The following is a 15327-nucleotide window of genomic DNA, read 5'->3' on the forward strand; positions in this document are numbered from 1 at the left end:
GAATTAATGAAGATCAGTAATTGATCTAATAGATCATTGAAAAACTGCTGAATGGCATCCGCCATTCCCGACGCTGCATCCATTTTTTCAAATGGGGGCATCGATGGGATATCAACAATGAAATTTAATCCCGTTGACCAAATGTTTGAACTTGCTATAATCAAAGAGAGAGATTGATCATATTTTATTTTTTTATTTAACCATCTTCTAGATTTTTTACGTGGATGTACGGAATATCAAAGGTGTGAAAAATCATTATCTATAATATTTCGTAAAAATATTTTATTTTTGTTCTTCAATTCCTATTTATAAATGATTTATTTTATCCTGCAATACAAAAAAAATTATTACGCTATTTTGATAAGATGCGAGATACCAATTTTATATTCGAGTGGTTCACTATAATTTACTCGTTTATCCTTGTGCTTGGGGTATTTTTTCAGAATATTATTTGGCCAGTTTCAGAACCCGATCAATTAAATGAAATTGCAAGTTACGTAACCATATGGGGAGTAATTAAAGGAAGTCCTTGGCACACATATATATCATTTAGCGTTGCATTTTTAGCAGTTGTTTTTATGTATTCTGTTTCAATTGTGCTTGCGTATTACACTTCACATAAAAAGCCAATGAATGCATCTATCAGATCTTCACTTCGATACTGCGTACTAACCCTGGGACAGGTTGTTTATGTGCAAGTATTAACTGTTCTCACTTCACCACTTATGTGCAAGTCCGATAATACTTTGTACAATTTCCCAGATATCCAGTGCTTTGGAGGATATCATTCGATTGCATTTGTATTTTCTCTTTTGGGAGCTTTGGGTTTTGTGTTTCATAGTTTATCACTTAGCGGATTCGCATTTTCGGCTGTTATGAAGCACAAAGGCTCTTTTGCACTTTCTTCTGGAACATTTCCATTTCTTCTCCATCTCCTAATCAGCATCCTGGCAATCATTTCATCTTCATTGCCAGACAAACATCTCCTGCAAGCCATCCTCGGCTTTGTGGGCTTTTTCTTATTGACGCTAATATGCCTCTTCAAACAGCCTTTCTACACAACCGTTGGAAACTGCACGTTCAGCGTATATTGCGCTGTTTGCGCTTCAGTTGGGCTGTTTGCGATGATAGCTGCCTTGAACAGCGACCCAACCACCCCCACTTCATCTCTGGAGTTGGCATCGCCGTATTCTTCCACTATTTCTACCGGCGGCTCACGAGCAGGCTTTTGGGTGGGCTTTTTTGTTACATCGATTGGGAGCGGTGTGCTGGCTGGGTGGAGTGCGAGGAAGATTGCACGGAGCAGATGGGCGATTGACGAGAACATGGACATTCCGATTGTGGGGAAGAAGAAGAAGCACCACATCTACCCGAACGGCGCAGGGAACAACGAGGTGTTTGGCGCTGTTGAGCTGTCGAAGAAGCGGAGCGGGCTGTTTGAGACGCGGAATTCGTATGGATCAGGCTCCCACCACAACACTTCTCCCAATCACAACAATGAATCTTACAGACAGTCAATTGCATCTTCACACTCACACACTCCTACACTTGGACCAGGTCTCAACACTTCACCTGAATCTCATTCACACGCACACACACAGTCTCCAAATATCCCCTCTTTGACCTCCACTCCTGCCTCCCTCCTCTTCGGCACTCCCATTCCATCTCCTTCACCTTCTCCATCTTCCTCTCCTATGCCATTCACAATGCATTCTCCTTCTTCTTTGTCTTCTTCCACCCCACAGCACGAGCCGCGCTATCTGAAGAAGTTCTCCTCTCCCTCAGACATCGAGCCAGCCACGCGCTTTCTTCACGTGCAGGCCATCAGACACAACGACGACTGTGTGGCGTTTGTGGACGATCTCTACACATTCTACGAAAGGCAGTTCCCAACCGACCCTTCTCTCCCTCTGCGTCACGCCCTCTTCTGCCGCTCATTCACACACAACAACACGAAAGCGCTGGAGCTGATCAAAAGATCGGGGATGCTCTTCCCCTTTCTGATGGACAAGTGGCTCATCTTCTCTCAAAGCGGCGAGGTACAGCAGCTGCTGACAGACGAAGGGAATGGGCAAGCGCTCCTTTTGGAAGGAGAGGAAGGGTTTCAGCACACACTGGAGCAGGCGAAGTTGGAGTATGACAAAGCAATGGCGTCGATCATCCACATGTGGCGACAGCTGACGAAGGCGTCGTCGCCGTCGATGGTGGATGTGGAGAAGATTCACATATATGCAGTGATGGGGGTGAGGCACGCCCAGCGCTGTCAGCAGATTCTGGTGAAGACGCTTGTGAACCACCTGGACTCTTCTTTGGTGATGAGACTGTTTGGCAATCTGCTGCAGAATGTGTTCAGAGACACGGAGGCTGCCCAGCTGCTGTTCGAAGAGGCAGACATTGTGGAAGAGAACGCTGCAGCGATTGCAGCTGCGAGGAGTGCAGAGGAGAGAAGAGGAAACGAATCGGATGAAGAAATACTGAGAAGAGAGATTGAGATGGAGAAGGAGCGGAAGCGGTGGATGAAGGAAAGAGAGAGAGAGAAAAGAAAGAAGGCCATGAATGAAGGAGGAACAGGACATTCACTGACAAAAGAAGAAGAGGAAGAAGAAGAGCGCAAATGGCTTGCCAAAAAGCGACTGTCTCGTTCAAAGGGCACTCGCTCCACACTCCGGCTGATGGCACTGGGTCCAAAAACGAAGAGGAAAAGTGAGGAAGACGGGAACAAAAGCGGAGAAGGCACAAAACGGAGCAGGGCGTCAGGCAACATGAGCCGCAAGCAGAGTCAGCTTTACTCGAGAAGAGACTCAGAAGCGCTGTCAGCACAGAACAGCATGTTTGACATGAGCTCAATCACAAAACGATCGCTTGGTGCGACAAGCAGAAGGAACAGCACCGATCTGATGGGGACGAAGAATGCGAAGGAAGTGGCAGGGCTTATTGGCTTCACGTTCAGCGAAGACGAAGATGAAGACACGTCAAACAACAACAGCCTCAACAACTCAACCCGAATGCCTGGGTCGGGTGCGACTCCAAACACAAACAGGGTTCTGACTGGTAACAAGGCTGGTTCGCCGGAGAAGGAGAAGCTTGCACCTATTCAGCGCATGTCATCGTTTGGGTCGTATATGGGCCTGTCTCTGATGCTGCCCAGCCAAAAAGACCCCTTCAGAGAAGAAGAGACAGACAGATGGTTTGGAGGAGATGGCATTGATGATGAGTCAGACTATGCAGACGAGGATGATGGCGGCAACAAAGACAAGAATGGAGCAAATGAAAAGGAAAAGAAGACAAGAAGGCAGAAAAGTGCTGAGATGCTCTTGCGTTCGGTGAAATCCTTAAGAAATGTGAAGAAGCCCACATTTTACAGAGTGATGATTGGGATTCTGATTGTGGTGACAGTTGTGATGCTGTCGATTGGCTTCACACTGGCGATGGTGTTGGGGAAGAACACACAGCACTCACTCAACAACATCAACGACATCGGCTTCTTGGCATTCTACGCGAACTCTCTTTCGATAGCAGCACATGACTACTACGAATACATCCTGAATCCTCTGATAGACAACAGCACAGCCTACATCCAGACACTCGACCAGGTCAAGCAGCACATGAAGGTCGCATCATCGTCCATCAACTACTATCTGAAGATGGCATACGATGAAACTCCTCTGCAATTTGATATGTGGTCGAAGAACATGTTTGTCGAGTTCTATCCGATTGAGCACGACAATTCGAGACACATCCACGTCTTCCAGAGGCGGATGGGGCTGCTTGATATGCTGGGGAGGATGGCAGACTGTGGGCACACGGTGCATGATTCAGAGATTGTGTCGATGAGCGATGTGCATGAGGAGATTACGCTGCTCATGCTGAATGCGCCAGTCGCTGCGACTGAGGCGATTAAGCATATGCTGCTGGCAGTTGTGCAGGACGGGACGAAAGGGAACATTGCAGTGTTTATTGTAGCGATTGTGTTGTGCACGTTGGATGTTGTGGTGTGTGTGGTGATTGTGATTGTCGCCATCATCAACATCGCCCGGAAGGTGCGCCGGCTGAGAGAGGAGAACATGTTCCAGCTGTGCAGCCTGCCACATGAAAGAGCGATGAAGTTGCTGGATGTGATGGAAGATGCGAAGCAGAAGGAAGATGGGATGGCTGAGGAAGTGGAGAAGGAAGTGCTGCAACAGGAGAAAGAGGAGATGGAGAAGATCTTAGACACCATCAAGAAGAAGAAGCAGAAAGAAGAGCAGGAACAAGAGGAAGCACAGAAGAACAGCAAGCAAGACACAGCACCTGAGCAGAACAAAGAAGACTCCTCAGACAGAGCGAAGCCTGAGGATGACGCCAAGCCGATGCTATTCTCAGCCCATTCAACTGTTTACACAGCCACCTCGAACAACTCACCTGATTCTTTGCACACGTCTCACTCATCAAGCTCGGGGATTGCATCCACCACAGCCTCTGCTTCAGGCATCGGCAGCGGCAACTCCACAAACACGGGTGCTTTGTCACCAGCCTCATTGCCACAGTCATCTTCCTCGCCAAACATCTTCGGATCGCTCAAGTCAGTCATCATGTCTCCACTCAACGTGCCTACCCCGCCAGCCCCAGCTGCATCTGCCTCGTCTGTTCAGAACGGGCAGACAAGCTCCATCTCACTCAATCTCAACGACATCTCTGAAATCACCAGTGCTCGTTATCCTCCTCCTGTGGCATCGATCCCTCCTCCCTCATACTCTCCTTCAACACACCCAGTCATCCTTCCTCCGCGTCTGGCCTCGTTTTCGTCGGGAAGTGTGGTGATCTCCACGCCTGGCACGTCTGTCTCAGACAACCTGATATCTTTGCAGTCGATGACGATTGTGATGGCAGACGGAACTGTTCAGCCGCTGCTGATTTCTCCTTCCGAAGTGGAAAACTTTGCGATGATGAATGCACAACAGAGGCAGCTGGTCATCCAGCAGCAACAGCTCTCATTGGGTATCCAACACGAACAGCAGGCAGCGCAGTTCCAGCAGCTGCCACCTGCACAACAACAGGCCATTCAACTGCAGCTGACTCAGCAGATGCAGATGGACCAGATGCAGCTGAACCAGCTCGCTCGGCTGCATTCCATTCTTCTCATGCAACAGCAGACACAACAACAAAATCAACAACAGAATCAACAACAGAATCAACAGGGCCAACAACAACAGACGCAACAGAATGAGCAGCAGAATCAACAGCAACAACAGCAGGGACAAAACTCTAATCTGCCCTTTCAATCGTCGTTTTCGTCAGTCCATCCGTCTTCCTTTGCAACCAGTCTGATGTGGGGCCAGCAGCAGAACATTCCCTCTGCCAGTGGAGGCGCCTTTTGGGGAGCTCTGCAGGACGAGAAGCCAAACTATGATATCGAAGTGATGCTGCCGGAGTCACTCACAATGCAGCCAACGGAGATGGTTCCTGCGTCTGACGGGAAAGGCAAAAAAGAGCAGAGCGCGGCAGATGCAGAAGAGGAGATGAACAAGAAGAAGAGAGAAGAAGAGGAAAGGATGGAGGATCTGATTGTGCTGCGGGGGAAGTGCGAGCACATGAACAACTTCATCCCGTCGCACTTTATGTTCTGTGCTACTTTGGGTGTGACACTTGCAGCCATCGCCACACTTGTGGTGGTTGTGAACTTTATGATTCTGACGACATCTCTCAGAGGATACTCAGACCTCGCCCTGTTTGCCACCATCCGCTCTTCTTTGTTCCTGCAGATCGGCTTCTTGAGCCAGATGCTCGTCTATTTGGATGCTCCTGAGCTGACCTTGAGCGCTTCAGCCAGTTCGAATGAGCTTTCTTTCAATGATTCTTCATTGCTGCCATCTTCATTTCAAATGAGCCTCAATGATTCAAGTGATATTCATTCTCTTCCTCTCACTTCAGATAATTCTACAACACTTCAACAAAACATTTCATTGGCTGTATCTGACACTTCCTTCTCTTCCTCTCTTTCTCCTTCCACTTCTTCAGATGCCCATTTTTCATTTCATCATTCTATGCACTCGCCAAATGAACGCACCAAAGACAATTCATTCGATTCCAATCCCACTTCATCATCTCACTCCACAATCAATCCTAATCTCAATTCATTCTCCAACCACGACGATGCCACTGTGAGCAATGCTGTTGTCATCGACTATGCCACCAACCCTGTCTGGAGGGACCTTCGGCACTTCAGCCGGAACGAGACAGTGATTGCCTCAATCCTCTCAGATTCGCTCTCTTATTTGGTGTCTGTCTCGACTGCGGTGATGTTCGGGTCTGTTTCGCAGAGCGGGGTGAAGGTGGAGACGAAGGATCTGCCGCTGGACAAGCTGAATGTGCGGAGGACGAAGGGAAACTGGAGCGACATGGACGACTTCACTGGGCAGCCGAAGAGCTGCTTCATGCGCAATGCTGCTGAATGCACAGAGGACAGGCTGTTTGGAATGTCTGGTGATTTTGTGGGATTTGACAACCTGCTCAGCACAATACAAACACACGCACTGAAGCTGGCGAGGAACGACCAGCCATCAGGTGTGTCGAGTGCTTTAAATGGAATGAATGCAAATATGGCTGAAATATCTCATCCTCCTCAAAAGGAAACAAAGAATAAAAAACATAAACTTTTCCCAAACACAAATTGGTTAAAGAAGAAGAAAATGGTCTGCACAACAAATTCCAGACGCTGTCCACAAAACAATGCAGTTACTAGTTCAGTTAGAGCATCTTCATTGGTATCTGATCCAATTTACAAGATCCCTTTACCGCATTCATCGAACAAATTACCTTTGAACACTTCGTATTCGGCTGAATCTTTTCATTCTGTTTCTGAAATATCATCTGCTTTTGCACCATCCTCTTTGTCAGCATTCTCTCCCTCTGCAAATATTATCCAAAGTGCTAAAACTACCTCAAAATCAAACAACATCATACGTTCTTCAACAGCTCCATCTGAATCGAGTACTTCACATTCTGAACAGAAGCACACAGAATCCAATGCAGTTGCACGAACACTCTCTCCTCTTTCATCTGACTATGGAGCCCTCTATTCGCTTCTCCTGTTGGATGGCCACGATGGACTGATCACGTTTCAGGAGATGCTCTTTAACCATCTGCAGGAGCAGGTGAACAGGCACGTGCGCATCACAGTTGTTCTGTTTACAGTCGGCATTTCTGTGGCCGTGCTGTCTGCGCTGCTGTTTCTGATGCCATTGGGATCGAGCCTGTCAGATGAGGACACAGTGAGCATGCTGATTGAGCAGCTGTACAAGAGACAGAAGGGAGATAAAAGGAGCAGGGTGAATGGAGGAGAGGAGGATGGGGCGATTGATGACGATGACGACGAAGACAATGAAGAGAAGGCGCTGTTGAATGGCACACGCAGCACAGCCAAGCTGGATGCATCGAAAGGAGGGCGAAGTCAGAAGCGGCTGATTGAATTGGTGAAGAAGCAGCAGGAGGAGAAGGCAGAAGAGGAAGAAGGAGATGATGAAGAGAATGAGGATGATGCGAGTGTAGAAGCAGGAGCAGATAGAGCATCAAATAGAGGCAGCAATTCAACAAAGAATTCTCTCAAAAAGATGAACAGTGTGGCAAATACGAAGAGTGGAGGAGGCTGAGCATCTGATATAGTCATTGTTGTTATATGGTATTTTTGAGTAAGTGCTTGAGAAATGGCAGCATTCGAGTATTCATCAACAGATTGTTATTAAGATATGACATATGCATTTGGCAAAACCACATCTTCATTTTTTTTCCTATTTCAATTCAACTTTCTCGCATATTCTTATTTTAGCAAATTGTGATGATCAACTTTTTCCTTTTTTAATTTTCTGTTTAAATTGTTAAGTTCTGTGTTTTGTCTATCTTTGTTTGTGTTTGGCCGAAAGATTAGTTCTTTAGTTAAAGTGTCTTGTCAGAAGGGAATAGAAGAATTGCTGTTTTCAGTTTTCATGTTATAAAACTCTCGCACTCAATTTTTCAATAAAGAATTTTTTTTAAGTGTCTTTTTTGTGTTGTTATTGTTCCTATGATTACGTTATAATTCAGTTTGACTGGGTATTCCACGCCTCTTGGACAGACTGCTGCATATTTGTCTGTCTTTTATAACATACTCCTGTTTTTCCCTTTTTATAAGCTTGTTTAATAAACCGTCTGCTGAAGTGTTTTTTTATTTTTTAACATGAATTTCGAAGAATAATATTTGCGCTTTTGATTTTGTTGTCTGCTGACTTTATTTGTTATGCATCAACCACAACAAGCATCGCATCATTTCATCTTTACGTTATTCTATTTTTTTTACTGAATTAGCCACAAGTCTTTATTATTTTTTGTGGTTTTGTTGAATTTCATTTTATTTATTCATTCATAAATTCTGCATTGTTCAGTGGATTCTGTTCAATACTCGAATTGTTTTTTGCTCTTTCTCTGCACCTTTTTTTGTTTGTAATTTTCCATCAAGCACAAACTCAGCAAAATTGAATCAAAAACTGCTTTTTGACCGGTTTATTCAAATTTTTGAGCGCTTTTGTGTTCTGATGGAATTCAAGTCTTTCTTCGGCATATTTGGTTTCTATTTATTATTCATTGCTTGTTTAAGTATATTTTTCCGTGAATCTTTGGAACTGCTTTTGCAGCACAAAGTGTTAGCTCCTCTAATATTTGATTTTTTTTCCATTAATAACATATTCATTCAACTTATAGCACTGTGTGTTTTTTTAATTATTCTGGTGATGACAATTTAAACGATTTTTATGAAAAACTGTTAGTTGAAATAATTTCGTAAATCCAAAAAAAGAAAAGAATAAGTATCTTTTCTCTTTTGAAATGGAAAAACAGCACATCCGACATTTTTCAAGTTTTCATTGGAATGAACAATTCATTTAAAAACATGATTAACATTATGAAATGTTGCATTGTTTCAATTCAAAAGCTGAATTCATAACAGACCAAATAAGAGAAGTGTTTGTCAAAGGAAAAAATAACAGGTTATAATCCAATTAAGGAATATCATGAGATTTGTTATTCTCTTATAAAATCTGCATTATTCAACTAGTTTTGAACATCATTGCAATTTCATTGGTGGAGGGATGAATGGAGAATTGCAAGATTGCATCATTTAATGAGCCTCCCTCCATTCAAGACTTTCCCGATCTGTTGCGAATGACATTAAGCTTTTTCTGTTGTAATTCAGCTTTTGATAGTTTTGATTCCTTTTTTCTTTGTTCACTTGCAGAAAGCTCAGATGGTTTCTCTTCTCTTCTTTTTCTTTCCTCCATCTTTTTTCGTTCCTGCTTCTCTTTTTCCTTTTCTGCTTCCTTTTTCAGTTCTGCTTGCGAGATTAGTCTGTTGGATCTAATACGGGCTGTTACGTCTCGTGGAAGCGGTATTTCTGCTATGTTGTCAGCAAGGATAATAAAAGAAGAAACAACTTGTTTCAGATCAGGTACTTGCTTTCTATAATCTGTACTGCTGTCATTGTCTTTATCAACGAATGTTTTTTGATGCTGCTTCTTCAATCCCTGCGAGGTAGTTTGTGAAGTGGATTGCTGCTTTTGTTTGGAGGATGCTCCGCGATTGTGAAATGATTCACCTGAAGTATAACTTGAGCTTGAGTCTTCTTCTTCAGATTGTTCATCTTCATCGAAGTCTTCATCAACAGGTACAGATAACACAGCAGATGGGAGATGTAATGCAAGCTCCATGTTAAGTCTATCTGGATATCCACAAGGCGCAAGATGAGTCTTTGCATGAGCATCGGAACTGACTGCTGCAGAAGAAGAAGAAGACGATGATGATTGAAGAGTTTCATTTGACTTACCTGCATTTGTTTCCTTTTCTTTGCTTTCATTAATTATTTCGTATGATCGATCGTGATATGGGTCATCAGTGCACATAAAGCGGATGATATGAAATCCCGTTTCGACTATTTGAGATAATCCCCTTTTCAAAATCTCTTCCATTAGCAGTGGATGCTCTGGAGCAGCTACAAGTTGTGGCTGGAAAGGCTTTGGAAGAAATAGAAAGCGCTCCGTTGTTGATTGTACAGATCCTCGGTTAAATGCGTCATTGACAGAAGGAGGAGAAGGAGTAAATTCTTTAATTTCACGACGTGTTGAACGAAGATTTAATTCGTCTTTCCTGTGTGAAATAAGAAAAATAAATGGGGTAACGTTGTCATCAAATTGCGTCGATATAATCTGCAAATAATAGGGAGAAAATGTTTCAAAATAATAATCCGATAGTTTTCAAACAATTTTATCTTTTTCAGAGTTAAAAAATGAAAACAAGAGGCCAACAAGATCTTGACGAGGAAGAAGCTGAAGACAGATGTCAAATGTTTGGATATTTTTCCTACCAGAAGCAAATATATGAAAGCAATTGTGAGATTCCTAGATAATGTAAAAAATTCTCAATTTAATTTTTCGAAATTTTGAAAAAAGACACCTTAAAAACTTCAATATCTTCATTGTCTCCAATTAATGAGAAATTCTTTTTCAGAATTGCCTCTAGCTGAAGATAAATGTTTCTTGCTATTTTTTCATTTTTTCTTTTTCCAAAGATGAAGAATCCTCCAAGGACTGTTAAAATAAATAAAAATCCAAGTTCCATCCAGTAATGTTCTTGGCTCGGAAGATGAAGCATAGAAATTGAATGTTTGGAGTCAGTTCTTTTCGGAGAATTTCTTGATTGAGTGGCTAGAGCTAAATAAACTACAATAAAAAATTTCAACATTTATCATAATATTTATTTTGGGTGAGATATAATTGTTTTATTCGTTCATCAACATGAATTGAATATAATCACTTATAAAAACCATTTCATAATGGAAATTATTTTGTTTCATTCAAGAATTGACCTGATTCATTTTTTTTTTTTTTTGAATTCACAATTTAAAGACATCGTGATAAACATTTCAAAATCACTTTTATTCATTATTGAGATAGGCAAATTCTAATATCTTTTTGTTATGTGTTCCTTGAAAAAAAAAATTATCGTTTCAATTTCTTGTTATTTTTCCTTCCTTATATATGATGAAAGAATTGAGGAGAAATAAGGACAAGCCTTTTTTATCCCAAATAAATTTTTAAAAAAATTAAAAAATTTGAATAAAATAAAAATGAAAATGAAAATGAAAACAAAAATAAAAATAAAGGAAAGAGAGAGAAAGAGAGAAAGAGAGAGAGAGAGAGAGAGATCCTTTCGTTGAAATTATAAAACGCATATTTGACTCATTTTATTAATTATGTTTTTTAATAAAATGCATTTTCTAAATATTCCATGAAAATGTTGATAATTTTATATTAATATAACTTTTGTTTATATTTTTCTTTTATTTTCTTCAACATTCTTTTCAATTCTATTCTATGCTTTTTCTTTCTCTCTTTCTTTTATTTATTAATTTTTTTTTAATTTTTCTCTTTTTCTTTCTTTTTCATTCTTTTTTGTCAAAAAATTTGTAAAAAAACCTCAACAAAACAAAAGAAAATTCATGAAGTTGGGTGATTATTTTTATTAGGCCTTTGCGACAAGGAAAAATAAAGCGAGGCATGTCGGTCGAAAGACAAAATCAATGTAGAGAAGTGTTTTTTTTTTTTTTTTTTTTTTTTTTTTTTTTTTTTTTTTTTTTTTTTTTTTTTTTTTTTTTTTAAAAAATAATTATAAATTATAAAGAATTTATAATTTCTGATATTATCTGCTTGTTTCTGAATTTTTTTCTAACTTGAAAATTAAATTAAAATTTATTTTCACATGAAGGAATAAATGAATTTAACTAGTTTAGAAAATTCTTTTTTTTAAACTTCAATTATGAAATAAGAAAGCCAAAACAAGAATTATTGAAAACAAAACTAATTTTTTTAACTTCAGAAGATGAAATGAAAACACGAAAATGTTTCAATCAAACTAAAAACAAACAAAAAAATTGAAACATAAATTTATTTCATAAATCCAAGAAAATATTCAGTTCAAGTTCAGACAATCGAAATAATATGAAATTGCAAATTTTGAAGCTATATTGTTTGAATTTGTTTTCATCTGCCTGTTCCATTATTTGTTAATATTTTAGTGATCTTAATATATCACTGTCAATGGACTGCATCCAGTTTCTTTTAATATAATTGAAAAAGCTCATTACAAATACAAATGAAAGTTGATGAGCAAAAGCAAAAATTGATTAAAAAAGCATTTCTTTAACATAAGGAAAAAGAAGAAGATGGAGTGAGTGAGGAAGGCTCATTGTTTTGTGTTTAAATAGCAGAATTTGATAAAAGCGAAGCCTGAGAAGATGGTGAAATGAACACAGGACATTGAGGAGAAGGATACGAAGTTGTATTTGATGTTGAGAAATGAGGTGCAGATGCTGGATATGTGGAAATTGATCTCATGGGCTGGTTATTTTGTGATTTTGCTGTTAGTCGTGTGCAGTCAGTAATGGAATCTTGAATTGGAACATCGTGTGTTGTGGAAGGAGCTGTTAGCTGATGAAGAGTTGACTGAAAATCAAAAAGAGACTGAAGCAAAGCTGGAGTTTCAGAAAATTCGCTATTTGAAGAAGCCTTTTCGAACTTACTGAGCTTTCTTAATTTTTCTCCTCATTTCATACCAGTTCTTTTTCTCTTTCTCTCCCCCTTTCTCTCTTTTTCTTCCTTCTCGCTTCTTCTCCTTTTGCATATCGTCCTCTGTTCTCTACTGCACATCTCCCAACACACGAAAGTTCTGCATGCACACAAACTTGTATCCCACATCTATCCTTTTTATCTTTATCATCAACTCAGCTGTTATCGCCAGAACTTCCAGTCGCTTCTCATTCAGCAGCTTCCGCCTCTTTCTTCAGCTTGTCGCGAATCTCTGCAAACTTCTTCTCGTCGTGCAGCCTTTACGCTTCTTCTTCTTTCTGTTCATATTGGATTCGGCTCTGTTCAACCTCCTCCTCCTTCCGCTGCTGCTTTTCTTGATCTGCCATTTTCTTTCGCTCACCTTTCAAAATTTTCTCAATCTTTTTTTTTCTTTCTCTTCTCATTTCAGGTCCAATCTTCTCTGCACATGTCGCTCTTCAATCTCCTGATGCTTCTGATTTGCTGCAATTGTTGCTTCCCTCTGCTTCTTCTTCTGTTTCTCTTGCCGCATCTGGATCTTCCTTCCTCCCTCTCCCATCCGAACTCCTTCGTTCGCTCGCCCTGCTGCACTCTTCCACGGTCTGTCGTTTTTTGTGTCTAATTTGTCTTTCGAGTCATCTGCTCCTTCTTCTTTTGCTTCTGTCTTGCCTTTTTTTCTTCTTTGTTTCGTATTCTCCAATCAATCTTGTAAACAACGTGTCATCTCTTGCATTTCCCTCCGGAAAATTATTCCTCATTCTCTCCAAATTCCTCTTGTTCCTTTTAAAGTGCTAGTTCATCATGATTCCCCAGACCTCCGCAAAAGACTCCTTCACTCTGTCTCTCATGTCCTCGCCCAGCGTCTCTCAATCCATCGCTCGCAGATACCGCACCCTCTCCATCATCTATTGCAACCCGTCGCACCTCTGCTTTTGGTTGATGTGCTGCCAGTTCCAGCTCTCTCGCTTCCTCCTCTCGCCTTTCAGCACATTCTGGATTGCCCACTTCCACAGGTCCCACAGCCGCTTCCGCACAACTTTCTGCCCTATGGCAATCGTGTCCAGCATCCAAAGATGCGCCGAATCGACGTTAACTGACTCAGCTGAAGGTGAAATTGAAGGTGATTGCAAAGAGATGGGTTTACCGTGTGATGAAAAAGATGCAGCAACATTTGAAAAAGTTGTGTCGGAAGATGAAGAAGGAAAAGGCGAAGATGAAGAAGCAGATGAATCAGGTGATGGAGATATACTGTTGTTTTGAGGTGAAGTCATCTTAGGAGGAGTTTGATTATTTTGAAGTGTTGCGTAAGTATTTGCAATTAGTTGTTGTTGCTGCTGTATGTTATTTTACTGTGGATGCAGCTGAGAATCAGAAATATAAGAATTTAATTCTGTCATTTGTGAGTTTGCTTTGCTTAATGGCAAAGTCTTTCAATGAGCCGTTAATGGAATGAAAATAGGTTGGTTCACAATTTGTTGTGCATATTGCGAATGCGACATTGATGACATTGATGGAGAAAGCGTTTGCATGGAAGAAATTGCAGAAGGATGTGATGGAAGGTATATTATAGGAGAAGTACTGTGAAGAGGTAACTTCATGACAAGGTTGGGATTGCTGCTAAAATTGTTGATGGAATTGTTGATGATGATTAAGCAAATGCACGTTTTGAAGGAAGTTTTTAATCAGAAGGAGCACTTTTTGTTGCTGTACCTGCGATAAAGACCTGAAACTGGGGCAGAACAAGGTGATGTTTTGAAATGGGATGGGAGGTGATGGAGGAGAGAGAAGAATGAGTAGGAGGAGGAGAAGTTTCAAATCCTTCCTCTTCATGTTATTTTTTGTTTGATTCTTTTTGTTCTTCATCATCCTTATCTCTTTTCCTTTTTCCTTTTTTTTATTCTTCCTTTTTTATTTCATCATTTTTTTTTCTGGATGAATGAATAAATTTTAAGCACGCAGGTTCAATGATTTTGTGCAAATTATCACTTTTTATTTACTAATAATATAAGCCGCAAACAACTCTATCAAACTTCAATCTTTATTCATCGTATTTATTATTCAAAGCAATGGCTTTTGCAAACCTTTTTCGTGTGTGTTGACCTGACATTTCCACAAATCTGAGTTTTTTAAAAAAACTTCAAATGAGTAATTATTATGGAATTTTATTAAAAACTATTTTCAAATAATAACGTGAATAACGTGATTATCTGCAAGAAGATGAAGTGTTTTCAAAATGTGGTTTTGGACAAATAATAAATTAATCAAACAGACAAGGACTCAATTTCTTTTTATTCTCAAAATTTTCAAAATTAAATATGATATTTTTGATGAAAAAAGTTATAAATGTCCGTTCACTGAAATGAAGAAATGTTTTCAAAAAAGTGAATCTGTTCGACAGATTGATCTTTTCGACAGACTGATCTTTCGACCGACTGATCTTTGTCGTTCGACTGATCTCGACAAAGATATGTCGATAACCCATTGAAATTTCTAAAAATCAATAAATAAAATATTTATTTGTTAGAATCCAGTGAAATTGTATTTTATAATTTATAAAAAAGAATTATTCAATGGAAACAAAAGTGCATTTTTTTATTTGAATGTTTTTTAGTTAATCAAAAAAGAAAAATATGATTCATGTCTTGTTGGTCGACTTGTCGAGCTGATGAAAAAATGTCGGTCTGTCCCAAAGGCCTAATTTTTATAAAATCATATTATTTCA

General features: G+C 40.2%; 3 protein-coding genes across 3 annotated transcripts; 2 read left to right on the forward strand and 1 right to left on the reverse strand.

Annotated features, from left to right (window-relative positions):
* Positions 1 to 224: 224 nt before the first annotated feature.
* On the forward strand, positions 225 to 8714 carry MONOS_3448 (uncharacterized protein; the record flags this gene model as incomplete). The annotated part of the gene is made up of 2 exons (XM_067873451.1): positions 225 to 242; positions 366 to 8714. The coding sequence occupies 2 exons, from the start codon at positions 225 to 227 to the stop codon at positions 7626 to 7628; spliced, it is 7281 nt and encodes a 2426-aa protein (XP_067718972.1). The 3' UTR covers positions 7629 to 8714.
* Positions 8715 to 8911: 197 nt separating this feature from the next.
* MONOS_3449 (putative Protein of unknown function (DUF1682)) lies at positions 8912 to 10757 on the reverse strand. Its single transcript, XM_067873452.1, has 3 exons — positions 10456 to 10757; positions 10263 to 10400; positions 8912 to 10208 (listed from the first exon to the last, which is right to left on the reverse strand). The coding sequence occupies exons 1-3, from the start codon at positions 10741 to 10743 to the stop codon at positions 9147 to 9149; spliced, it is 1488 nt and encodes a 495-aa protein (XP_067718973.1). The 5' UTR covers positions 10744 to 10757; the 3' UTR covers positions 8912 to 9146.
* Positions 10758 to 13406: 2649 nt separating this feature from the next.
* MONOS_3450 (uncharacterized protein) lies at positions 13407 to 13865 on the forward strand (the record flags this gene model as incomplete). The annotated part of the gene is made up of 1 exon (XM_067873454.1): positions 13407 to 13865. One exon carries the CDS (start codon positions 13407 to 13409, stop codon positions 13863 to 13865), a length of 459 nt encoding a protein of 152 aa, XP_067718974.1.
* Between the last annotated feature and the right edge of the window lie 1462 nt (positions 13866 to 15327).

This window comes from Monocercomonoides exilis (genome assembly GCF_001643675.1).
Source record: "Monocercomonoides exilis strain PA203 chromosome Unknown scaffold68-255432, whole genome shotgun sequence".
In the NCBI taxonomy this organism is placed as follows: domain Eukaryota; phylum Preaxostyla; order Oxymonadida; family Polymastigidae; genus Monocercomonoides; species Monocercomonoides exilis.